This window comes from Eschrichtius robustus, chromosome 1 (genome assembly GCF_028021215.1).
Source record: "Eschrichtius robustus isolate mEscRob2 chromosome 1, mEscRob2.pri, whole genome shotgun sequence".
In the NCBI taxonomy this organism is placed as follows: Eukaryota; Metazoa; Chordata; class Mammalia; order Artiodactyla; family Eschrichtiidae; genus Eschrichtius; species Eschrichtius robustus.
In genome coordinates, this window is record NC_090824.1 from 81918496 (window position 1) to 81944015 (window position 25520).

Genomic DNA, 25520 nt, shown 5'->3' on the forward strand with positions numbered 1-25520 from the left:
CCATGATGACTATTAAGCCAGTTTGGTTCTTCTGATCCAGCACAGTGCCTTATCCATCCCAGGTGCTTACTAAATGCCTGCTGACTGGATGGGATTTGAAAAACACTGAGACCTTCAGGTACGACAGGAAGCTGCCCCAAGAGGCAGCAGGTATGCTGCTGGGAAACAGAGCTGCAATTTTTCCATGTTCTTCATTGCCAGGTTCTCAGCATATAATCACCGTTGGAAACTACATTGAGCTGACGTTTGGTGGTGGTTTTGTCTTTCCTGTTTTTGTTTTAGGCAAATTGGGTCTGTGACAGAGACCTGATAGAGACCTTTCAGGTGTTTTTCCCTTTAGGGGAATGTGGCTCCTTGGGGACCTTTAGTGAATTGCTTTACCTAACAAGGCAGGTTGTGTGTTACTTTGTATCATGCCAGGTTTCAATTTGTTGGTTGGATGGCTGAAGCACAGAGGCTTTGGCCAGCAGGATTCATAAGGAAGCCAGGAAGTCAGAGCTGCTGAGCAGAAGCCCAAGGTTGGCACAGAGTGTGTGGAGGGTAATCATTCCTGCCAGGCTGGCTGGGGCTGTTTACTCTGCCACCCTAAGGCTGGTGGACAGTGGGCGTGGTGGGTGTGCTTGCCTAGGTACCTGTTTGTAGAACACTGAGGCACCAGGGCAGAGCTAAAACAGCAGTAATCTGAAACCAGTCGAGTTGGTTTTCCTTCTCCGGCTGGGGCAGCTAAGATCTGCATTCCAGATGAAACCTGCAGGGAAGCGGAAGAAAGCACTTTAAAAAAAAAAAAAAAAGAAAAGAAAGCTTCAAGGGCAGTAAATTAACTGCTTTTGAGAGTCCTGGGCATTCTGAGATGATCTGTTTCTTTCTTTACCTTTATTTCTTTGCTTTGGGCTTTGTTAAGTGGCTGTTGGTCTGTGTGCACTGCTAGTTTTTTGTTTTTTGGGGTTTTTTTTTGGCCTGGATGGCACAGGCTTCTCTGACCGTGATTTAGATGGCAAAAGAGAGCCCGTAAGAAGTATTTCACTCATTTTCTGCTGATTCACTTTTAAAATTCCTTCGGTTGCTCCGGGGCTGGTTGAAGGCTGTCAGGACCAGCTTGCCGGCTCAGCACTTTTTGGAGCCTGACTTGCTCACCAATGAGGAAGTGGAAAGCGACCAGGAGAACGGCCGGCACTGGGGCGGAGCTCGTGGCGAAGTCCTGGGCTGGGATGAGTGGGGGCAGGCTGACTTTCCCCGCGACAAAAAGCCTTTTGTCCCCGGGAATAAATACGGAAGTCCCAGAGAGCAGCCTCCCCAGTCCATGTGTAGTAAGGTGCGCAGCCTCGGCTGCTTCTGGGCATAAAGCTCCGCGGACTTTTTACAGTTGCCCCGGGCGCCCCATCACCGCGCAAACCGGAAGGAGGGCTCGGGAGGGACCAGAGCCCGGCCAAGTGTGCTCGCTCTGCGGCTGAGTCCCACCGGCGGGTCCTGTTGCTCTCTGTCCTGGAAGTTAAGAGCCGGTGGAGTGGAGAAACTGGGAGAGCAGGGGAAGGTCACAGAAGTCAGCATCTGCCACCCAGGGCACGGCTGGGACATGGAGGACGTTGGCAACGCTCCGAATGACAGTGATGGCTCGGAACCAGGACAACCCGAAGCCGGACTGGACGTGGCCCAGTCGATCCTGACCAAGTTCTCTGTGAAATCCCTGTTTGGGTTTACGGGTAAATTGGAATCTGTGAATCCTGAAGAGGGAGATGCGGTGCTGAAAGCCTTCCGCAGTTTAGTGGTGGATCCCACGCCGCAGCTGGAGGAACCCAGCAGTGGCTTGGATCCGCCGGAGGCAGAGGCTCAGGTTCCACCTGACCTCGGAAATGATGGGAAGACTACGAGGGTGGAGACAGAGACGGGGTTGGAGGGAAGCCGGGGAGAAGCAGAGGCAGGGATTTCTCTGCCTGGTCAAGAGCTGCTTCCACTGGCTGCTTTGAGTGTGTGCAGAGACAATGTCATTTTGGTTCGCGGGACCCTGGTGAACACCACCAGTGATTCTGACTCTGATGATGGAGGCCAGGAGCCAGAAGAGGGAAGCAACACCAATGGCCCAAAGTCCCCTGGTGGTGTTTTATCTGAGCCATCTGAGCAGCCCCAAGAAAAGCCAGGAGATGGGCGGGAAAATTCTGCCACTGGAGAAAGGGGTGATGCAGAGCCCAGTGGAGAAGGTCCTCAAAGGACTCTGCAGGAGATAAACTGCAAATTGGAACCCGACGATGGTGGCCTTCAAACAGAGCACAGCCCCGGCCAGCGACAAGCTGGAGAAGAAGGTTCCAAAGTTCTACCTGTGGTAACAGACCAGAACTCAAGTGTTGGTGTCACTGAGAACACCTCTTCTAAAAAAGAAGTCCCTGGAGAGAAGTCCTTCCAGCTTCCAGCTTTTTTTAGTGGGCTTCGTGTGCTGAAGAAGGGAGCCCCAGCCGAGGTCGGGGAGACCATCACTGAAATTAAACCAAAGGACGGGGACCTGGCTTTGCTTAAGTTGACCCAGCCTGTCCAGAGGTCCCTAGCACAGGCAGGGCCTCAGACAGTGAAGATGGGAGAGAAAACAAATGACCCAAAGGCCGCTCCCACTCTCCTGGAGCAGCTCTCTCAGCTGCTCAACATTGACGTCCCCAAAGCCGAATCGAAGGCAGAAGACCCTGAACAGCCCAGGGGGGAAGAGATGGGTGGCAGTACTCCCCAGGAGAGCCAGAGCGGCCCCGGAGAAGCCCACACCCAGGGAGGAGAGGTCAAGCCAAAGCCGCCAGAGACTGCCTTGGAGGCCTTTAAAGCCTTATTCATCCGCCCCCCCAAAAAGGGGACCACAGCTGACACCTCTGAGCTGGAAGCTCTCAAGCGCAAGATGAGGCATGAGAAGGAGTCCCTCAGAGCTGTGTTTGAGCGGTCGAGGTCAAGGCCAGCAGATGGCCCCTCGGATTCCAAAAGCGTACGTAGCGTTGCGTTTTGGGTTTTGTCATAAAATGTGATGCTGCTATATTTCTTTTCAGGTTTCCTATCGAAGAGAATCTCATATACCGATCTTAGTGACCCTCTTCTAGGTGAAAGATGATTATAGTCAGGTTGTCCTTGTAAGGAGTATGGAGTTGGACAGAAGCGTTTTCTTTCTTCCTTATATTTTTCTGGGTTGTTGTGAGAGAGGTAAAAGTAAAGATGTGCAGGTCAGAAAGTGAAACTGTCACTGTGAGTTTAAACATTAATAGGAAATGTGCTTCTAAAAACCAAGCAGCATGAGGAATCAATGCAGTCTAGAACTATAGCCCAGATTTCTTCCCCACTTAATTATACCTCTGTGAAAACTGTATTTTTCCTTTGAAAGTCTGCCACTCGGCGAAATACCTGTTTGTGATGTGATTAAAACGTTCTGTGTTGGTTACAAGGCATCTTGATTGAGCACTGGGTTAGTGTGAGGCTTGGGTTTTAATGCTAACTGCCAATTACTGGCTGGGTGACCTTGATCAGCAAAATGAAGAAAATAACCTTTATCTTTATTTGGTTGTTGCGAAGATTAAACGAAGTTAGCACATAGTAACCATCTAACTAGTGAAAGCTGTTACTATTATTAAAAAAGTTATTCAGGTAATTTGTAAGGACTAGCAAGCACTTGTCCAGTGGATCTTAAAATTCATAAAGACAACAAATAGAATTTCTTAGTATCAATTTGGCATACAATTATCATTCCCTCATACATCAGTTAAAACATTAAATTTAAAGGTCTTTGGAAAAACTATCTTAGGTTGCAGTTAAAAACTAAATACAACATAGCATTCTCCTAGTTGTAAAAATCAACCCCTATAAAAATAGCTTGAATGTGAAAGCCAACTCATTCAATTTTTTTTTTGTGTGGGAAAGAAAAAAAAGAAATTATCAATGTGGACATCTTAGAGAAGTGTATCTTGGCCTACAGGTAATGTTCATGGAAAATGCAAAACTAGTTTTTATATTATAATTAACCCTGGAGTTTGGGATGTATTTCTAAACATCCCTATAAATGTATCCGATTATAGTATATTTGTATCTTCAGATCAAACTGTACTTGTGATTAAAAAAAAAAAGAGTTATATGCTAAGAATCATCTATTGAAGGTTGTGTAATACTTGGTCTTGAGGTTATTTCTCTTTCCACCCCGACTGATCACTTTACATTTCTAGAAAAGGATCGTATTGGAGTGAGATGTTTCAGTTACAGTGAATGAGAGCAATGTGCCATTAAAATTAATTTCAGAGTTAGCACAGTTGTTCTCAGGGATTAATTGGCTCTGGCCACGTTTCATTTAACTTACTCTTTTGTTTGCCCACTTTTCCAACAGCCTGACCACAGCCCCACTGAACAGGATGATAGGACTCCTGGCAGACTCCAAGCTGTCTGGCCACCCCCAAAGACAAAAGACACAGAAGAAAAAGTGGGATTGAAGTACACTGAAGCAGGTAATGGGAAAAGAAGCCAGGTACCAGGAATGAATCTCTTGCTGCAATGGCTTTTAGTTCTAGCTCAGTAGACTCACAGAATTAAAGTTTTTGTTTCATTATAAAATGTAATGCTGAAGGCTTTTCTTTTTGGTTTTGCTGTTAAAGTGAACCCTTGCACACTTATCATTAATGAATCTCTTAGAGATGAAAGGTGAACGCCGTGGAATGAGTGAAGGGGGGCACATGTATAAAGGAGGAGAACCTCGGGGGAACTAATGGAGAAGGTAGATTACAGATTCCTCAGGAAGCAGGTGGTTGGCCCTCACAGAATGTCGTGTAAGCTGGCAGGGTTGCTGGCAGAGGTAGAGTACGAGACTCCAGAGCTGTAATCTGATTTGTTCTTTGTCTTTGAGTAATGCTTTTGAGCCACAGGAACCTTGTGCAGAGTGAACGTACAGATACCGTATCAGTTACTCTTTCTCTTTTGTTACACAAAGCTTTATTTAATGCATGGCCAATTTCAAAGCAATCTAACTCCCTGGAAACCTTCCCAGGAGCATTGCTTGAATATATTTAAGTAGAATGGGAATCTAGATATTTTTACTCTTTAAGTGAAGGGTTCATGTGAAATTTAAAAAAAAAAGAAAGAATGAGAGGAGGATATATCTTAATTGTATATATGTGTGTCTGTATGTATCTCTGATGAAACCTCTTTGTCTTCTTCCTGATATTTGAAGATTACTTAACACAGACTTATATTTTGCTGGTTGTCTTAGGTATGTGTGTATATTACCGGTCTGTATGGTTATACAAAAATACTTCTTTCAGTTCCTGTTGGTTGATGACATAAGTGGATCAAAGTTTGGGTGGTTTAGTAATACACAGGTTTTTTTGTAAGATGATAAAATTACAATCAGTGATTGAGAACACAGATGAATCTCAGTTCTACAGCCTGATTGCTTTAGCCTCCATTTACACAATTGCAAACTTCTGACTACCCCAAGACATCCACTACTTCATGACATTTTTTTCTGACCTGCTTGAATTACAGAAAGAAAGCTATTACAGCCTTGGTGAAAATGTATGTAGCTGTTGCATTCTTCTTGCCTACATTTGATTTTTCCAAAATCGAATTGTTTATGACTGCAATATTGTACCACCTACCAAGTTGTCTTTCCTATGATCTGGCACAGTTTGAACAGTGAAAAGTCCTGAAGTTCGCTTTAATGAAAAACAAGAATCCTATAAGTTCTTATTCCTAGTTTATATTGGAGTGGCCATCTTCTTTGTGACGATGAGCATTTGCTGAATAGAGAAGGAAGTGGCATAAACAGCTTTTCAATCTACTTCGAGTCATATTTGAGGGCATTTATACTCCACAGAGTTTCCTTGGTCTTTGCTCTGTCCTCTTCCGTTTCCAGAAGCTCAGAGGAGTGCTATCATTACCTTGCAGTGTAATTACACTCAAAGTCAGTAGCTCTCCCAGCCTCTCTTTTTTTTTTGTAATGAAATGCATGTTCTCCAGGCTGTCTAAGGTCTCGGATGAGATGGGGAAAAAAGGAGGGAGGAATTGATGAATAATGACAGTTCTCTTGGGTTCGTTCTGATGGCACAATGACAGCTTGCAACAGAGAGAAGGCTGGCTGTTGTCTGGAGAAGGCACCTAGGTCCCCAGCCAGTTCCCATGGGTGGCAGTACTGTGTCTTACTTACCGTGCTCCCAGCCAGGTCTGGTGCTCATTTTCTTGAGAGTCTTGTAGCGCTAATTACTCTGCTGATACACTCGGGGGGTTATCAAAAAAGATACTCCATGCCTGTAGGAAACTTCTTTTTACCCCGTTACTCAGCCAACATATGGTTGTCTTGTCATTTATTGCTAATCTTTAGGAAGTTAACATTTTCCTTGTGATCTTCTTGAGCTCTGTTGTTGAGAAATCTGGAGTCTTATAAGCATTTGGTTTATAACTTAACACATTTTGTGGTATTTCCATTGGTTTCCCTGCCCTTAGGGAAGTAGATTGAAATTGCCACTCTGTAGGGAGCACAGAGACAGAAAAATTCGTTCCGAAATATTTCAAGGTGTTTGAAGTCTTATGCTTTTACATCGTCAGTGCTCTTAATTTTTCCTGGCATGTATAATTCATTAAATTAGTGAAAGGGGGGAGCATGACTATTTATATTTAAAGTGTGCTATTGGAGTTCGGCGCTGTTGACATCAAAGCCCAGTCCTTGGCAGGGCTGGCAAAGAGGTGGTGTTTTTCATCATGAGTCTCTCACTGTCCTTGTGTTGCCCTCGGCTGCTTTGGATGTGCCACTGCTTGTGTTTCCCTCTATTCAGAGTTTATCATGCGATGATCTTTTTCTGAGGGCCTAGGAGATCACCTAATACTGTAAACTCACTTTTGTTCAAGGATTAAAAAAGAAAGAGCTGACCTAAGGGAAGCTGTCCCTTTAAACTATGGCTTCTGGAGTCCTCTTTGCCATGTGAGGGTAGCTGACCACTGTTGCTGGTGCCCACTGCCTGGGATGCACTCTCCTGCCACTGCCAAAGTCATCAGCATCATCTATAGCTGCTGACGCTGCAGCTGACTCCCTTGGCAGCTAAAGCCTTTGGCTTCCACTAGAGCCTCTGATGCCATCCTGATGACGGTGTGTCCACCATTAAGGGCACTTCCACTGCCATTCTGTGAGCTCTTGGAGCCTTGGTGATGTGCCAGTTGAGAGGCACTAGGGCTCACTAGAGCTGTCACTCAAGGGACTTGCACAGGTGCTGGAGTTGACTTCTACCACGCAGGGAGGGTCCCCTGTGTTCATTCACACTGTACTTGAATTGCTCTGCTCAAATGAGAAAGAATTACTTTCTCCCAGGTCCTGTGCTGTGCTTTCATACATTATTATCAATGCAATTCTGCTTTGTGTTTGGGATGCCTCACAGCTATTACGAGTGAAAAGAACATTTCCCTCTATTCCTTGGAATTGGGCTGGGGACAATCTGAGTGACAGACTCCTTGTTCTCAGAATTGTCTTTCCTCCTCTAGGTACAGGAGCTGGCTCTCGAAACAAGCTTGGCGGGGGATAGTCTTGCTTTTCTAGGAAGAATCTTTTAGTGGGCTCCTCGCGTCCTTAAATGGTTAATCAACTCAGCTGAGTCCCTGCCACTTTCTTGTGCTGCAGACCAGAAACATCTGGATGGAGTAAACTTGATTACCTTATGAAGCCCGGGGCTAAGTAAAACCCAATCACAGCCAAGTGAAAAGGTGTGCTATGAAACAATACAAGGGAATCTAAAAAAAAAATGTGAATGTCTACCTTTAAATTTAATGCTGCAAAAGCAATTTATCTCTTGAGAAACAGAACCAGTGATCTGTTCGTCCTCTAACATGCTGTCTTGTACGTGGTGACGTTATATAAGGGTTAGTAACATGCCCAAAGTCTTTAAAAAAAAAAAGGACTGGAAATTATAAAGATCTAAGTATCATAGAATAATCATAGAGGTAACATGGGGTTAAACTTTTATCTCAAACTTGAATAAAAGAATTTTCTAAACCATATTAGGTCACTTTTTTCTTTTTTGCTTTGTGAAGAATAAATGCACTTAGCCATATTTATTTTTTCTTTGGATAATTATACTATTACCATATCAGCCCGGGTCCTGTCAGGGATCAGGTGAGGATGATTTGATTGAGAGTTTGTTAGAGACTATTTACAAAGGTGTGGGCAGGGTTTGGGAAAAGCAATGAGAGATGAAGCAGCTCTCTGGGGCTAGTAATCATGGGAGGTGTTTACAGCCCTAGACCTGAAGGGGCAGGGCCAGGAGAAGCTACTGGAAAACCCAGAACGTCAGAGGGAGGCCGAGTGGTGTGGAGAGGGCTGCCGGACAGGAGCGATGGCCTTCAGTGGAGGGATGCATCCAATCCCCGGTGACCTGGCGGCCGGAGGGAATTGGGGGCATAAATGCCCTGACTTCCTTCTCCTGCTCTCTGGTCTCCTGCCATCTCTGCCCTTCACCAAATCCAAAGAGAAGTCAGAGCACCGGGATCCACTTTAGGCCAGACAACAGAGCCCAGAAAAGGACCCAGAAAGGGGGAGAGTGGATCTAGGAGGCAAACAGAAGATACTCAGCACCGTTTCACCTGGAGTCAGTTGGCAGTGTAAGAAGGATCTAAAGCCCATCAGTCTGTGCGAAGAATTGGCACCTGACCACACAGGGGTCTGATACAAGGGCACAAAGAAAAACTCCTGCTTTGTATCCCGTGGGAGGGTTATGTTTTCTACTGCAGTCAGTTCATAGAAAATATAATGGCTATCATCGAGAGCCTTGCTCTTTGCACACCTGCTTCACCTTAGTGTAAAGGCTTTGTTTACTGAGCTCAGAAAATCTTCCACATGCTTTCAACGTTTCCCAATATTACAAAATAAAATAAAGTTGGAAATATCCAGAAATATCACGTAGCAAAACAAACTCTCTATAATGTGTTTCATAGAGAGATCATTGCCACCATTTTGAATTATGATAGGCCTATGTGAATTTAATACTTAAAATTAAAAAAATATATTTTAAAAATTAACTAATTAATTTATTTTTGGCTGCATTGGGTCTTCGTTGCTGGGCACGGGCTTTCTCTAGTTGCAGCGAGCGGGGGCTACTCTTCATTGTGGTGTGCGGGCTTCTCATTAGCGGTGGCTTCTCTCGTTGCGGAGCATGGGCTCTAGGCTTGTGGGCTTCAGTAGTTGTGGCACGCGGGCTCAGTAGTTGTGGCTCATGGGCTCTAGAGCACAGGCTCAGTCGTTGTAGCACACAGGCTTAGTTGCTCCGCGGCATGTGGGATCTTCCCGGACCAGGGCTCGTACCCGTGTCCCCTGCATTGGCAGGCGGATTCTTAACCACTGCGCCACCAGGGAAGTCCCATACTTAAAATTTTTATCACACTGTACAGACTGCTTTTTACACTTGAAAATGTGACTATCTTTGATTTTTACTACCTTTGAACAATATATTTATAGAGATTTCATTTTTTTCAAGTTATTATGTATAATAATGAAAATAATGCTATAAATATTTTTGTTCACAGGTGTTTTCCTTTAATTAGAACACATTCCTTGTGGAATTGCTGTATATAAGTGTATATGCCTTTTTCAGGTTTTTGGTGCATATTAATTGCCAAACTTAATTTTTTATCTAAAGTTATTCAGTATGAAATCAGTACTTTTAGAACACTGAAAATGCTTTTCCCTCTTATCATTTGCTTTTTATTTTACTTGTATTTTCTGGTATAGAAGTCTTAAATATTTATATAGTCAAATCTACCCTCATTTTATTGTATAACTTTTCTTTTGGCTAAAGAGGACCTCCCCTACTCAAAGATCAGCTCTATGTTTAAATTTCTTAAGTGATTTCTTTCCACCTCTTCCTTCCTTGTCTTCTTTTTTTCCATTTCATGTTGAAAACTTACTTCGGTGCCTAGCCCGAGGTAGAGAGCTAAGACAACTTCTGTTTTTCTAAGTAGCTTATTGTACAACAGGCTTCTGGAGTAATTATTCCTCTCCATGATAAGTTTAGGACTGTCTTGGGCTTTCTGTTCTCTTTTTGTATTTTGTACCAGTATCTTAATTATTGCAGCATTATAATACATCTCAGAATCTGTTCAAGTTCTCAAGCATACTTTTAAAAATATTTTTTTAGCTTTCCTCTTATTTATTCTTCCAGAAAGCCTTAGCCTACTTGGTCAAGTTTCAAAAGGATCGCTTTGGGACTTTTATTGGAATTGCATTAATTTAGAAATTAATGTGAAGGTGGGAATGAGAATTGAGATCTTTAAAATGCTTAGTATTTCTACGCAGGAACATATCTTATAAAACTAGTCAAGTTTTCTTTTCTGACTTAATAAACAAGATACACAGATGTATAGATATAGATATATATCTTGTATTTTTTCTAAATGTATTCCCAGGCATATTATTTTTAAAAAAAATACATGATATGAAATTGTATCTTGTGATTTATTTTTCCTAAAAGTCAAATGCATTCCTTAGAATCTTGTGACTCGTGCATGCTAGATGCTCTGTAGATTTCCCTCCTGAGGTCAGGGCTAGACTGAGTGAAGGGCACATTTGGACCAACTGATCTCAGGGGTCCGTCCCTCAGTTTTACTCTGGTTAGTGATTCTTAGTGTTCTCAGGCTCCTTAAAAAACCTAATGATGATAGAAAGCTGTGGAAGAAGACCCTGCAGTTAATTTTGCATCTACAGTATTTCAGACCCTCCCCCCACCCCATAACCATTTGTGGACACATCCCCCCATCTCCTGCCACCTCCCCAGGTGTAGATGAAGAAGCTTTGCTGCAAACGCTCAACCTAGAACTGGGCTTCCTTTCCTCTTCATCTCCTATTTTGTGTTACGACGAATAGCCTGAAACATCTCCTTATGTATTAGGATATTTTAAAAATGTACCATCCTGATTTGTGCCTCAGCATCCTGAGAGGACATGAAGCTCATGTTTGTGAGATTAAAATGGCACCATTTGGGAAACTGGCAGTGACTTAATTACCCATGGGGAAAAAAAAAAGGAGAAAAAAGGACAAAGAAGGAAAGCTCTCTTGTTCTCCGAAACAAAATGAACTTTCAGCATGCATCTGGAAGAGCCCTTCTCACCACTGGCTGCACCTCAGAGCTGGGCTGGGGGCTGGCACATGGGCTACCCTACTCAGGGCGAGCGCTGCGGCTTTGGTAGTAAAGAGAACCTAGGTTCGGGCATCATGGTTACTGTGAGCAGGCAAGCTGTCACTGTGTGTGGCATCTCTTGGGGATAACTCACACCACCTAGAAACTTGGAGTAGCTCAGGGACATCCCTAGTTAGAGTATTTTAGGTAACCCATCCCTCAACTTAATAAAGATCCGCCTACTTTCTGGTTTGTGTCAAATTTAGGTTCCCTTGGTTATAAAGTGATAGAGCTGTGTGCCACCCTCCCTGGTGAGTCAGACAGTCTTGCCTCAGCAGCCAGGGAGAGCTATAAATATCTTAGCATATTTTATTGGCCTACAGTACCTTTAAAAAACTTATTCATTCACAGCTAACAGGCTGCATTAGCCATGAATGGACTTGCCTTTAATGTCATATGTCTAGACAGATTATCCTAAGTGTCTTCTTTCACAGTCTAGGCTATAGCTTTATTCATTGTATATTTCACAGGACTTTGTGGTATGTTACCGTCACTTGCATGGAGTTATGATGATGGCCCAGAAATTGGAAGCCGTACAGATTAAAGACCAGGAAAACCTTGCGTCTTATAGCTGTAGAAAGAGGTCGTACTGGGAAACCAGAGGCGACACGAGTGTGTCAGGCTACTACTTACTGTATATCTGGGAGCTGTGAGGAGGGAGATTGACTTCCCCAACACAAATGGGAACTAAGGCTTGATATTACGCAGAGGGAATCCCAAAGTATGGACCAGCGACTCAGGAATCATATGTTGTATTCCAGGAAATATTAGTAAAAGTCTTTAGCTCAGAGGAAAAGAGATTAAAAGAGAGATTAAAAATTCTATATTTTAAGAGATTAAAATATAGAATCTGAAATTTTAGAATATTAAAAATTTAGAGCTGCAAGCATCTTAGAAATCATGTAATTCATCCTATTCATTTTACAAATGAGAGCCAAAGAGGTTATGACTTGCTGAAAGATACACGTAATTAATAAGAGAGCTGAAATGACAGTTGGAAGTCTTTGGGGGGGGGGCATTGGAGAGTGATGGATTTTTTTTTTTTTTTCTGCCAATATATTGACAATTAAAGCTCCAGTAAGGAAAGCACACAGGAACAGGAGCAGTTAAGAATTATACTGGTTATTATAAAACAAAGAATTATGAGACCACAGTGAATCCATCTGAGTAATAAAGGAGAGCATATGAGTACCATACCAGCTCACCAGACACATCCACAGAAATTGTCTGGGTCATTTCATGCTGCTTTTTGACTCATAAAAATAGAAAAGGGGAATTTTAATGGTATCTTCAGTGCTTTTGAGGCTCACTTAAGCAATGTAACGCAAATAAAAATGCTTCTGGTTTGTGGATTCTTGCAAAGTTCAGGTGGGGCCCTTTGCTGGGCCCAGTTTGTGTGCTGAAGTGCAGGGTGCATATGTATTTGATTTTAGGAGGTACATGAACAAATATTTTTGTTTTAACGGTTGTGTATTTCAGTAGTTTTATTGTTGTTTTAGAGAAAATGAGTACTAAAATCCACTTTGAAGCTTCTTTTGGGGAGATGAGGCTGAAATTTGATATGCCATATCCTATGCCACATTTTCACAGATAACTCCTTTCAGTATTTTTCTTCCTCAGAATTTCTATCCAGGTGGCCCCATTTTTCTTCTCTCCCTCAAATCTTCATCTATCGCCAGCTGCGCAGTGCTTGTTCCCCGGATCCTCCACCAAGCAGCCACTCTACAGTTCCAGCCTCAACACCGTCCCCTCCTACCCTGCCACACCTTTTCACTGGCAGCCCATTGAATTCCTTCCACTGATCTCCCTTTACTGTGCTGGAGCTGACCACTGGCTCAGCAAAGAAAGGGCACTCACTCCTTCAGTTCCCTCCGCCAGAGACGGCAGCTGGGACATCACTGTAAATGCTTTCCTCTTTGGTAGAAAGAACAAATGACTGTATTTCTGAGAAATAACTACAGGCAAAGTTTCAATAGCTAAACTCTTGAGCATTCCTCCCCAGATGAAGGATGAGAACATAAGATGGGAAAGGTAGAAGACTGTCTCAGAGAGAAAGGAAAATTGAACTAGGGAAATCTTAGGGACATGCTTAACTTTGGAATTTCCTTTACTTTGGGTTTCATGGGTTTGAGCATCAACTAGACTTGAGTTTGAAGTTTGGCTCTGCCATGTACTAGCTGTGACCTGAGTTGATATCCCTCTTTATAAAAAAGGACAATGATGATAATTTAAAATAATTATTATAAAGATAAAATGAGATAATATATGAAGTTCGATGGCATCAGAATTAGCTTTTTATCTTATTTTATTATTTTTAAAATTTATTTAATTTTTGACTGTACCGAGCAGCTTGCAGGATCTTAGTTCCCCAACCAGGGATTGAACCTGGGCCCACAGCAGTGAAAGCACAGAGTCCTAACCACTGGACCGCCAGGGAATTCCCACAATTGGCTTTCTTTTCTTCAATTCTTATTTATTTTTGGCTATGTTGGGTCTTTGTTGCTGCGCGCGGCCTTTCTTTAGTTGTGGCGAGCAGGGGCAACTCTTCGTTGCGGTGCGCAGGCTTCTCATTGCAGTGGCTTCTCTTGTTGCGGAGCATGGGCTCTAGGCATGTGGGCTTAGTGGTTGTGGCTCGCAGGCTCTAGAGCACAGGCTCAGTAGTTGTGGCGCACAGGCTGAGTTGCTCTGCAGCATGTGGGATCTTCCTGGACCAGGGATCGAACCCGTGTCCCCTGCATTGGCAGGCGGATTCTTAACCACTGCGCCACCAGGGAAGCCCCCCACAATTGGGTTTTTAAAAAACAGTTTATATTGAAGTGTAACATACTTGTGGAAAATTGCTCATATTATAAGTGTCGATGAAAAAATTAATCACTCAATCTAAGAAAGAAATGGAAAATTTTATTCAAGCCAAATTGAGGCTTATAACCCAGGAACGGACTCTCAGAAAGCTCCAAGAACTGTTTTGCCCATTAGAGGTAAAAGCACAATTATATATGTTTTTGAGACATAGGGCTGTACATTAAATGATGTGTTACTGACAGTTTACACAATCCAGATCTATGTGTACAAAGCGAGTAGTGGGTCATGGGTCATCGTGACCCCTTACAAGATGAAGAAGGAAGGGTGTCTCCAGAGGAGTAAGCTTGTTGATGCTAGGAGAAGGTTGCTTTTTATGGTTGAGCAGGTGTTTCTGCAGATGGGAAGGTTTGGTCCATGCATAATGCAGATACACAGTGCACAGTAGAAGGGAGAGAGGAGGCCAAAGCTCAAAGAAAAACTTTTATGTGTAAATTTTCCTTAACTTGCCTTAGAATACAAATTTTTATTTCATCACAAACGTATAGCTCTATGAATTATAACAAAGTGAACATACTCTTGTAACCACTATGCAAATCAAGAAATAGTATTGGGTTGGCCAAAAAGTTCCTTCGGGTTTTTCCATAACATGTTACAAAAAAACCTGAACGAACTTTTTGGTCAACCCAATACATTGCCTACACCCTGGAAGCCCCTGTCTTGCTGCCTTCCTATCACCACAATTACCTTTTTCCTCCAAAGAAACCATAGTTCTGACTTCTAACACTATAGATTAGTTTCAGTGCTTTTGAACTTAACATAAATGGCTTCCTTTTGTGTCTGGCTGCTTTGCTTCAACATTATGCTTGTGAGAACCAAACACGTTATTGCATGTACCTGTAATCCGTTTGTTTTCATTGCTCTGTACTACTCCATTGTATGAATGTATCGCAATGTATTTATCCACCCTAAGGACGTCCGTGTTGTCCTCAGTTTGGGGCTGTTTTGAGTATGCTGCTCTTCACTTTTCTTGTACGCATCTTTTGGTACACAAAGGAACACATTTCTCCTTGGTATATACTTGGGAGTGGAATTGCCGGTCATAGGGTGTGTCTGTATTCAGTGTCAGTAGATGATACCAAACACTTTTCCAAAGTGATGGTATCAATTTATACTGCCATCACCAAAACATCACAGTTCTGGTTGCGCCACATCTTTGCCAACATTTGGTTTGGTTGGTCTTTCTAATTCGAGCCAATCTGTTGTTAATTGGTGTTTCCAAGCACTTTTCAAGCACTTTTTTATATGTTTATTGGCCATTGGATATCCTCTTTTGTGAAGCGTATGTTCAAATCACTTGTCCATTTTTTAAGAAGTAGACTATCTTTTATTATTTTGTAGAGAAGTTTTTTTTATGTGCTGGATATGAGCCCTTTGGTTAATTGTGTTGGAAATATTTTCTCTTACTCTGTGGGTTGGCTTTTCACTCTCTAATGGTGCCTTTTGACGAATAGAAATTCTCATTTTTACTATAATCAGTCTTGTCCTGTGGTTAGGGCATTTTGAGCCTTATTAAAGTAATCCTTTCCTAACTCAGTCATGAAAATATTCCCTTAAATTATCTTAAGAAGGAATTAGTGCTCGTTATTTGTCATTTAGACTTGCAATATACTGGGCATTGATTTTTGTGTACGATTTGAGGTGGGGATCAAGTTTGTTTTTTCTATATTAAGATTATCTGGAATTATTTACTAAAAAACCCACCTTCTTCCCCTGGACTCTTTCTTCTGTTCCAGTATTCTCTAGGTTTATCTAACCTTGTAACAGTGTAACACTGTCTTAATGACCACAACTATAATAAGTCATGATCTACTACTGTGTCCTTTTACCTTGGTTATTCTCAGCTCTTTGCATTTCCATATGCGTTTTGGAGTTACTTTATCAATTTTGACATTATTGTTTTGATTGCATCAACAACCTTACAATGAGTTTTTAATTCCACGAACATAATATGTATCTTTCCCTAAATACTTATTTGAATATAGTCTTTTCTGATTTCTCTGTTTAGTTTTCTTTGTGAAGGTTTTAGCTTCCCTTAAATTTAAATGTCTTCCCAAGTATTCTAAAATTTTGATGCAGTTGTGCACATGTTTTTTAAAATTCCATTTTCTGACTTTTTTTGTTAGATAGAATCTCTCTCTCTCAATAAAATAGTAAATATAAGTTATTGAACTGTTTCCTGATTTACAAACCTTTTAATCACTTAGAATCTTTCACTGTTGCAAACAATACTTTAATGAAATTATTATATAGCTATTTTGTGCATACCTGTGAGTACTTTAATAAGATAGAAGCAGAATTGTGTGTTAGAGTTCCTACTCATTTTAACCACTGGTAGATACTGCACAGTTGCCCTCTCAAAATACTGAACCCACTAAATATACTCAACTAACGCAAGAATGTCCATTACTCACACTTCACCAATATTCATTTAGTTTATGCCAGTCTAAGGTTAAAAATTGCATACTACTGTTTTTAATTTGTATTTCTCAATACTAGCATAGTTGGACATCTTTTCATTTTGTCTTCTTTTGTGACTTGTTTGCTTGTATTCTTTGCCCTTTTGTAAATTGGGTCATTAATCTCTATTCTTACTGATTTGAAAGCAGGTTTTCATATATTAAGGCAATTAGTCCTTTGTTGTATATATCGCAATCCTAGTCTTTAGCTTGCCATGTCCTTTACCTTTTGCCTTCATTCATTATATGGAAATTTTATGTTTTCTGTAGTTATACCTTTTCTGGAGTTGTTGTTACTGTTGTTGGTCTGAAGGAAGCCTTCCCTAACCTAAAGTTGAACAATATGTATATTTTAACTAATCTGCATATATGGTTAGATTTTTATTCAGTCTAGGATTTGTTTCTGTGTGTGGTGTACATAAGGGTGTGTTGTTAAGGGTGGCAGTGTGCTGTAGGGAGCTTAGGTTATGGAATCTAATGTCATGGAGTCAAATTTTAGGCTTCAGCAGTTACTAAAGCAAGTTAGTTACTTTTTACTGGGCAAGTTACTGGGCAAGATGATTTCCTATTTATTTGTGCTTAGGTTCCTTATTTGTGTAAAAAAAATTGTTTTTAGTAGTCAATGAAATAATGCATTTAGGGACCTTAGCACAGTGCCCGGCTCACTGTGGAACCAAAATAATGTAAGCTACTGTTAGTTTTGTCTTTCCCAGATTGATAACTATTTGCCCCAACATTTAATAAATAGTTGGTTCTTGCTTGGCAGATATGGAGTGCTAACTCTCACATACATAAATGCCTTTCTATGTGCTGATTTATTTCTAGATCCTTTAATATTTTTTGTTTATGTTTGTTTATCTAGACCTTGTGCCAATTTTGTGTCTTTGCAGTTGATATAGTTTTAAAGTTATTTAAATATCTGGCATTTCAAATTACCTCAATTCTTTTTTTCCTTCTAAATTTTGTTTGGGTAGTTGTAGACATAGACTCTTATGTATGAACTTGAAAGTCAGTTTCTCAAGATCTATGAAATCATGAGATTGGAATTTCCATTGGGATTATATTAAATCATAGATCAATATGAGAGGCCTGGTAATACTGAGTCTTCCTATCCAGGAACATAGTTTATCTCTCTGGCTATTCAGAATTTCGTTCATGTTCTTCAGTAAAGCTCTACAGTTTTCTTCTTATAGCTCGTGCCATTTAACTTAATTTTTACAAACTTAATTAAAAATGGGATTCATCTGTCATGTTTTAAAATGGTTTTGTTGGTATAACAAAGCGATTTTCATGTTTCTAATTCTGATTTTATACTCATGTTAGTTCTACTAGTTTTTTCAGTTGAGAGCCTTGGAATTTTTGTAGACAAAGCATGAAAGCTTGTGGTTTTTATTGTAAAATATACATAAAGTAAAATTTATTATCTTAACCATGAAAAGTTTTTATCATTTTACTCATTGAAAACATTTATTAACACTTTGTATATGTAGCACATAATGGTTTACATAATAGGTGAATAGGTGTTAGCCATTTTTAAGTAGAGTTCAGTAGTGTTAAGTATATTCATGTTGTGTGACAGATTTTCAGAACTCTTTTGTCTTGCGCAACCGAAACTATACTCATTAAACAACTCTTCATTTCTCCTCTCTTCCCAAACTCTGGCAACCACTCTTCTATTTTCTATTTCTGTGAATCTGACTAGTCTGGGTACCTCATGTAAGTGGAACCTTACAGTATTTGTGTGACTGGCTTATTTCACTTAACGTAATGTCCTCAAGATTCATCCATGTTGTAACATGTATCAGAATTTCCTTCCTTTTTAAGGCTGAATAATATTCCACTGTATGGTCTGTACCACATTTTGTTTATCCATCCATCCGTCAATAGACACTTGGGTTGCTTCCACTTTTGAGCTATTGTGAATTATGCTGCTATCACCATGGATGTACAAATATTTCCTTGGGACCCTGCTTTGAATTCTTTGGGTGTATACCCAGATGTGGGATTGCTGGATCGTATGGCAATGTTATCTTTATTTTTTGAGGAGTCTCCGTATTGTTTTTCATAGCTGCTGAATGTATAGTGATACATTCCCACTATAAGTGAGCAAGTTCCAATTTCTTCACCTTGTCAACACTTATTATTTTCTGAGTTTTTGTTTGTTTAATATTAGCCACCCTAATCAGTGTGGTGTCTCATTGGGTTTTGATTTGCATTTCTCTAATTATTAGTGATGTTGTGTGTCTTTTCAGGTGCCTTTTGGCCACTGGTGTATCTTCTATGGAAAAATGTCTATTCAGATCCTTTGCCCATTTTTAATCAGGTTTTTAACACTAGAAAATAAAACACAAATTGTTACCTATCTTTTTTTACTAGACCTTTTCTACTGCCTAGGGCCTCCAAAACAAAGCTAGAAAAGTGGTGGTTAGTAGGCTTCCTTGTGCTATTCCTGATTTTATAGGCTTCTTTCTAATGTTTTCCAGTTAAAAATTATGTTGGTCAGAGATTTTTTTTGGTCAATTATCTTTATCAAGTTAAGGAACATTCTTTATATATCTGGGCTTCTAAGTGTTGATGTCACAAAAATTAGTTTGAGTTTAATGTATGAGGGATATATTTACTGAAATGACAGTGTGATTCATGTGATTTTCTTTAATCTGATTATCCAGTAATTGCATTTTAGATTCATTAGTGAGGAACCATCTCTGCACTATTTCATCATGATGAAATGCTGAATTTGATTTGCTGATTTTCTGGTCATTTTAAATAAGGAAAGGTCTTAGCCAAATATAATGAATTTTGTGAATTCAAGATAAGGAAAACTATGGGGACATTTTCTACATTTTAAGTAGCAAAGTATACAGTGACTCCACAGTGGAGCACTGGATTTGTTAAAATGGAAACAACAGCCAAATGGTTTTTAGATCTGCCCCCTGTGTTCTCTGATGTTATTTTTTTCCTCAGCGTTAAGATTTCTTCTTCAGTGTAGCACCAATCAAGATAAGTGGAAATGAACCTTGAAAAACAGTTGCTATTGTGTGTTGAGTTACATGGCATAGTGAGGGCGACTCCTAGGGGATTTCCCTTGACTTAGTTAGAACACATATTCTATCTTGTGTTGTAATCTTAGAAGTTGCAGGTAACTTGGTGGTGACATCAGAGTTACTGTTGCTTCTAGATCATACCTAACTCTTACTTAGTAACATCTAACGCATTATTAGTGTCTAATTCATTGATTATTAATTCCACTATTACAAATAATAATATGTTCATGCATTCATTTAACACATATTTACTGAGCATCTACTGTATACTGGTAAGTTTGATAGATGCTTGGAATTCAGAGATGTATCAGGCAAGATCCTTTCACTCAAGCAACTCAGTTCTTTTTTTTTTTTGGTGGCAGGGTAGTAGGTAGGTGACAGAGAGTAGCATGGGGGAGAGAGAGATGAAATGTACACAGATAAGTGCAATAAAATGGTCTAATACTCTTATTGAAGAATGTATAGCATATCATAGAACACAAAAGGAGAGTATGATCAATCCTACTTGGGGGAACTAGGACAGGCCTCCTGAGCAGACATGGAAGAGAGTAGGCTGGATAAGTCAGGTGGAGGCAAGCTAGACCAAACAGGCAGAGGAAGGATGGAGCAGGGCTTGTTTGAAGAATAGCAGGTAGTTTATTATGACTGATAGATAAGAGGCAAGGGGAATGATATGCAAGGGCATTATGTCTGTAGACTTTGAGGAGGTCAGGTCTTCAGGAGAGAGAGAAATTATATGGCGTGAAGGTTTTAGGCAGGGGAGTAACAGAACCAAATACAGGTGTTGTCAGCCTGCTTTAGAGGTATTGAGGATGAGTGTGGATCTGGCACGGAGGTGAGTGGCTGCTGTGGAGAAGTAGGAAGACCAGTTTGGAGTGGTCCTTATAGTGGTCCAAAGGATAGATGAAAGGCGCAGTCAGTGATTTCTACTTTCCTGTGAACAGATGCATTTAAAAAAATCTTTGTGATACTCAGTGATAACGGAATCAGAGTTAATAAAAAGCCTAGATGCTCTTGGTTTCATTTTCGGTGATGGCTTATAGCTTTTGCTAAGCCTATTGCCAGGGCTGCTAGAAGAATAAAATAATTTGAATTTGAACTCATTTTTTTTGCCCAGCCTGGAATGAATGTGGGACTTAATAGTGATATATAGTTATCCTTATGTTTATGGATTACCCAACCCATGGATAAAATACGTGTTCAGCTCTAGGTCAATTTGCCTGAAACAAACTCACACAAAACCAGTGGTCTAAAACCAATTTACCTAAATAAATATTCTCAACATATTTCTGTCTTCAACAGTAAGTAATTATGTTTGCACCACTCAGGCACAATAACCCACTGCCGTCCCACCAGGGAGTCTCTGTGATGAGTCACTTTTAGAGGGCATTACTTGCTCCTCCCTAGTCAACAAAATCAATACCTTACATTCCAAACTTGGTAAACCATTTACCTCTGCCTCTTTATCTTTCACATTCTACCCATCCTTCCCCCAGTTCCAGCGTTGCTTCCTTTAGAAAGCCTTTGGAAAAAAAAAAAAAAAAAAGGCTTTGACTATCCCACCCTCTCATGAGCGTCTCCGAATCCTTTGGCCACCAGGTACTACCTATGATAGGTTGTCTATTGTTGAATTTTTATTTAAATTGTACATCATTTAACATTTTATGTGTTTGTTTTATATCCCAATTCGTCTCTCAATCTTTAGTGAGGGGAAAAGTAATCTGGGGATCCTGTTAATTCAGGTATCTGGAGTAGGGTCCATGAATCTGCCTTTTTCACAAGATGCATAGGTATTTTGGATATAGTGCTAGATCAGTAGTCTTGAAACTGGGGGATGCAGAAGGACCCTCCAAGGGGTAGAGGCATGGATAATTTTGAGCAAATTACCTTCCAGATCCTCAGCTTTCATTAGTACTCTCTTAATTTAAATGGATCGCCTACCCAATTTATAAAGGGAAGGTATCTCACCTATTCCAAATCTTGCTCTACCTTGCTCAGATGTGAAAACCTCCAGGGTGTCAAAGAAAGGGTAATTTCAAATAATGGCATCTGGGAAGCCTTTATTAGAGGACCAAAAAATTGATCCTATCCATTCCAATAAGCTACATTTCCAATTAAATTTTAATGTTTAATAATTATCACATTTCAATATGTTTTCATACGTTAGGTGCTAATAAAATATTTTTATAACTCAGCCCAGAAGTAAACCTAAAACTACTTTTGTGATCAGAGAAAATTTTTAAAAATCATTTTTATATTTGTATTCCTTGGAAATTATGAGAGGGTGAATAATAGGCATTGAAGCATAAAACTATTACTTTTGGATAAATTCTGTTAAAAAGAAAAGAAATTGAAATGTTTAAAAGGAGGAGAAGGAACCAGGTAAAATTCCTGAATGTTAAAGCCATTTGTTCACAGCCTTTTTAAACAGATAATGCTGAATGGCAAATATGGTATTATTAGAGTCTATTAACTACATTTAAAAGAGTAATTGTTATATTTTTAAGATCAGTATTCATAAATTGTCCAGAATTTGTTTCTGCAACTGTTTAAACTTACAGTGACAAATTTCAGATGTCAATTTAAAAATGTGTGAGGAGTATGGTATTTTTTAGAAAAATTGCAGTGGGTGTATGAGCGTAAGTTTGAAGAGCACTGTTCTGGTTTGTACTTTGAAAACTGCTGCCTCAGAATCACCTGTGACCATGTTAAAAATGTAGCTCACTGGATGTGATCCAGGCATGATCATGTGTGTGATAATAGCTGACATTTATTTAGTTCTGTGTGCCAAAGAAACTGAAGGTGGCAGGTTCATTTCTGCAAAACGTGTCAATGCTGTTTGCCTTTCCCGAGGGCATCGCAGAGCTCCCTTCCCTGTGGCTTACTGCCTGGTTCTTAGTGGCTAGAACCGGAGCCTAAGGTTATAAAGGAACCAGCCAGTTCCCTCAAGTATGAGCCTGCTCAGAGTACTTGCTCCCCTCCCTTCCCACCCCTGCACCTGTGGAGTCAGCCCATCTTTCTAGAGTCTCAGGGAAGAAGCTTCTAGACTCTTTCCCCAACCTCCTCACACTTTCTTTCCCCTCCTCACCCAAACTCCGATCAGCTGTAGGGTGTTTGAAGGAGAGTGGGAATGTCAATGTCACTACCAGGAACAAAGACATTCTGTCGTGTTGTGCTGTACCTGGAGGACCATCCTGCTTCTGTGTCAGGTATGAGTTGATCATCCATAACTCTGAGCTGTGTCTCTGGGAGGTCAGTGAGACAGGAGTGTGTGGTTTCTGTCTTGCTTTGTTCTTTTCTTTCTCTAAAGTGAATCAATGTCTTTATTTATTTAGAAAATTTTTTTGGAGTATAGTTGATTTAAAATGTTGTGTTAGTTTCAGGTATACAGCAAAGTGATTCAGGTATGTGTGTGTGTGTGTGTGTGTGTGTATATATATATATATATGTATATTTTTCAGATTATTTGCATTATAGGTTATTTCAAGATATTGAATACAGTTCCCTGTGCTATACAGTAGGACCTTGTTGTTTATTTATTTTATGTATAGTAGTGTGTATCTGTTAATCCAAAACTTGTAATTTAACCCTCCCCCCCCATTTCCCCTTTGGTAACCATAAGTTTGTTTTCTGTGTCTTTGAGTCTGTTTCTATTTTGTATATACATTTATTTGTATTATTTTTTAGATTCCACATATAAGAGATATATAACATTTGTCTTTCTCTGTCTGACTTCACTTATTCTGTAGGTCCATCCATGTTGCTGCAAATGGCAATATTTCATTCTTTTTTATGGCTGAGTAATATTCCATTGCATATATATGTATATATATGTTCTTTAATCATCTGCTTATGTGCACGTGGGTTGTTTCCATGTTTTGGCTATTGTAAATAGTGCTGCTGTGAACATTGGGGTGCATGTTTTTGAATTAAGAGTTTTCATCTTTTCTGGATATATGCCCAGGATTGGGATTGCTGGATCATATGGTAGCTCTATTTTTACTTTTTTAAGGACCCTCCATACTGTTCTCCATAATGGCCGCACCAATTTACATCCCCACCAACAGTGTAGGAGGGTTCCCTTTTCTCCACGCCCTCTCCAGCATTCATTATTTGTAGACGTTTTGATGATAGACATTTTGACTGATGTGTGATAATGAGGTGATACCTCATTGCAGTTTTGATTTGCATTTCTCTAATAATTAGTGATATTGAGCATCTTTTCATGTGCCTGTTGGCCATCTGTATGTCTTCTTTGGAGAAATGTCTGTTCAGGTCTTCTGCCTATTTTGTGATTGGATTGCTTGTTTTTTGATATGGAGCTGTATGAGGTGTTTGTATATTTTGGAAATTAATTCCTTGTCAGTCACATCGTTTGCAAATATTTTCTCCCATTCCACATTTTGTCTTTTCATTTTGTTAATGGTTTCCTTTGCTGTGCAAAAGCTTTTAAGTTTAATTAGGTCCCATTTGTTTATTTTTGTTTTTATTTCCATTACTCTAGGAGGCAGTTCCAAAAATATATTGCTGCGATTTATAACAAGGAGTGTTCTGCCTATGTTTTCCTCTCGGAGTTTTATAGTATACGGTCTTTCATTTAGGTCTTTAATCCATTTTGAGTTTATTTTTGTACATGGTGTTAGAGAATGTTATAATTTCATTCTTTTACATGTAGCTGTCCTGTTTTCCCAGCACCACTTATTGAAGAGACTGTCTTTTCTCCATTGTATGTTCTTGCCTCCTTTGTCTTAGATTCATTGACCATAAGTGTGTAGGTTTATACCTGGGCTCTCTGTCCTGTTACATTGATCTATGTGTCTGTTTTTGTGCCAGTGCCATACAGTTTTGACTACCATAGCTTTGGAATATAGTCTGAAGTCAGGGAGAGTGATTCCTCCAGCTCCATTCTTCTTTCTCAAGTTTGTTTTGGCTATTCAGTATTCTTAATATTAATAAGGATCAGAAATAAGTCAGTTACTACAGAGTTCAAAGTCATTTTAAAAACTAGATGTGGTGCTTGCTTCGGCAGCACATATACTAAAATTGGAATGATACAGAGAAGATTAGCATGGCCCCTGCGCAAGGATGACATGCAAATTCGTGATGTGTTCCATATTTTTTATATGTATAGCTGATTCACTTTGTTATAAAGCAGAAACTAACACACCATTGTAAAGCAATTATACTCCAATAAAGATGTTAAAAAAACAAAAACAAAAACAAAAACTAGATGTGAATGGTTACAACCCTGATAAGATGTATAGGACAAAGAACAGAAGGAAGTACAGCAAAATACTAACAGTGGCATCTTAAGGGGTGGATTTTCATGTTTTCTGAATTCCAATTCTTAAATATAAGCATGCTTATATTGCTTTTACAATTTAGAAATCTCTTCTAAATTATCCTTTCTGAGAGGGGGGGATACCAGACACTCATAAATGGCACAAATGGATACTCTGCTGCTTGTACTCCAGGAGGGTATTTCCATTTCTCAGTGATAATAACTAATAACAAATCTGTGTTTTACATCTGTCAGGCCCTATGGAAATGAACTAAATGTTATACATGGATTAAATAACTGTAATCCTTAGTGTAATGTTATGAGGTAGATAATTATTCATAGTTTACTAAAGAGGATACTGCATCTTAGAAAAAATTATATACTTTTCTTGGGCTTTACAAAGCTAGTAAAGAGAGAAGCCAATATTTGAACCTTGGTTTTGCACCATTAAACTGATAGGCATGTCACCTTACACCAGCTCACACCATGCCCCATCCTTTCTCAGTAAATATAGGGACATTTCTAAGAACTGAAATGAGGATCCACTTTGGAATGAATGGAAAGAAATATCAGATATGGAGTGATGATGAAAGGATAAAATCTTATAATGTGTTCTTACATGGAATTGTGTATAGAGGAAATAATTCACATAATATACATTCAACAGTAATTTTATTTGAAATGCATCATTTATTTAAGTAGTATTGTCTGAACACCTACA

At 39.9% G+C, this 25520-nt stretch overlaps 1 protein-coding gene and 1 non-coding gene across 6 annotated transcripts in view; both read left to right on the forward strand.

The window, feature by feature from the left end:
* Positions 1–25520, forward strand: part of FMN1 (formin 1) — a 415982-nt gene that overhangs the window by 100903 nt on the left and 289559 nt on the right. For 3 of the 5 annotated variants that reach the window (XM_068548761.1, XM_068548771.1, XM_068548792.1), the window contains exon 3: positions 4337–4454. The exons of 1 other annotated variant lie outside the window; for it this stretch is intronic. In XM_068548761.1, the coding sequence (XP_068404862.1) occupies positions 4337–4454 (118 nt within the window). Of the gene's footprint in view, positions 1–1293; positions 2957–4336; positions 4455–25520 lie in introns of those variants that run through there. One more of the 5 variants, XM_068548799.1, reaches the window with a different exon arrangement.
* LOC137753827 (U6 spliceosomal RNA) lies at positions 24532–24638 on the forward strand. Its single transcript, XR_011071593.1, has one exon. It is a non-coding gene; the product is annotated as a U6 spliceosomal RNA (small nuclear RNA).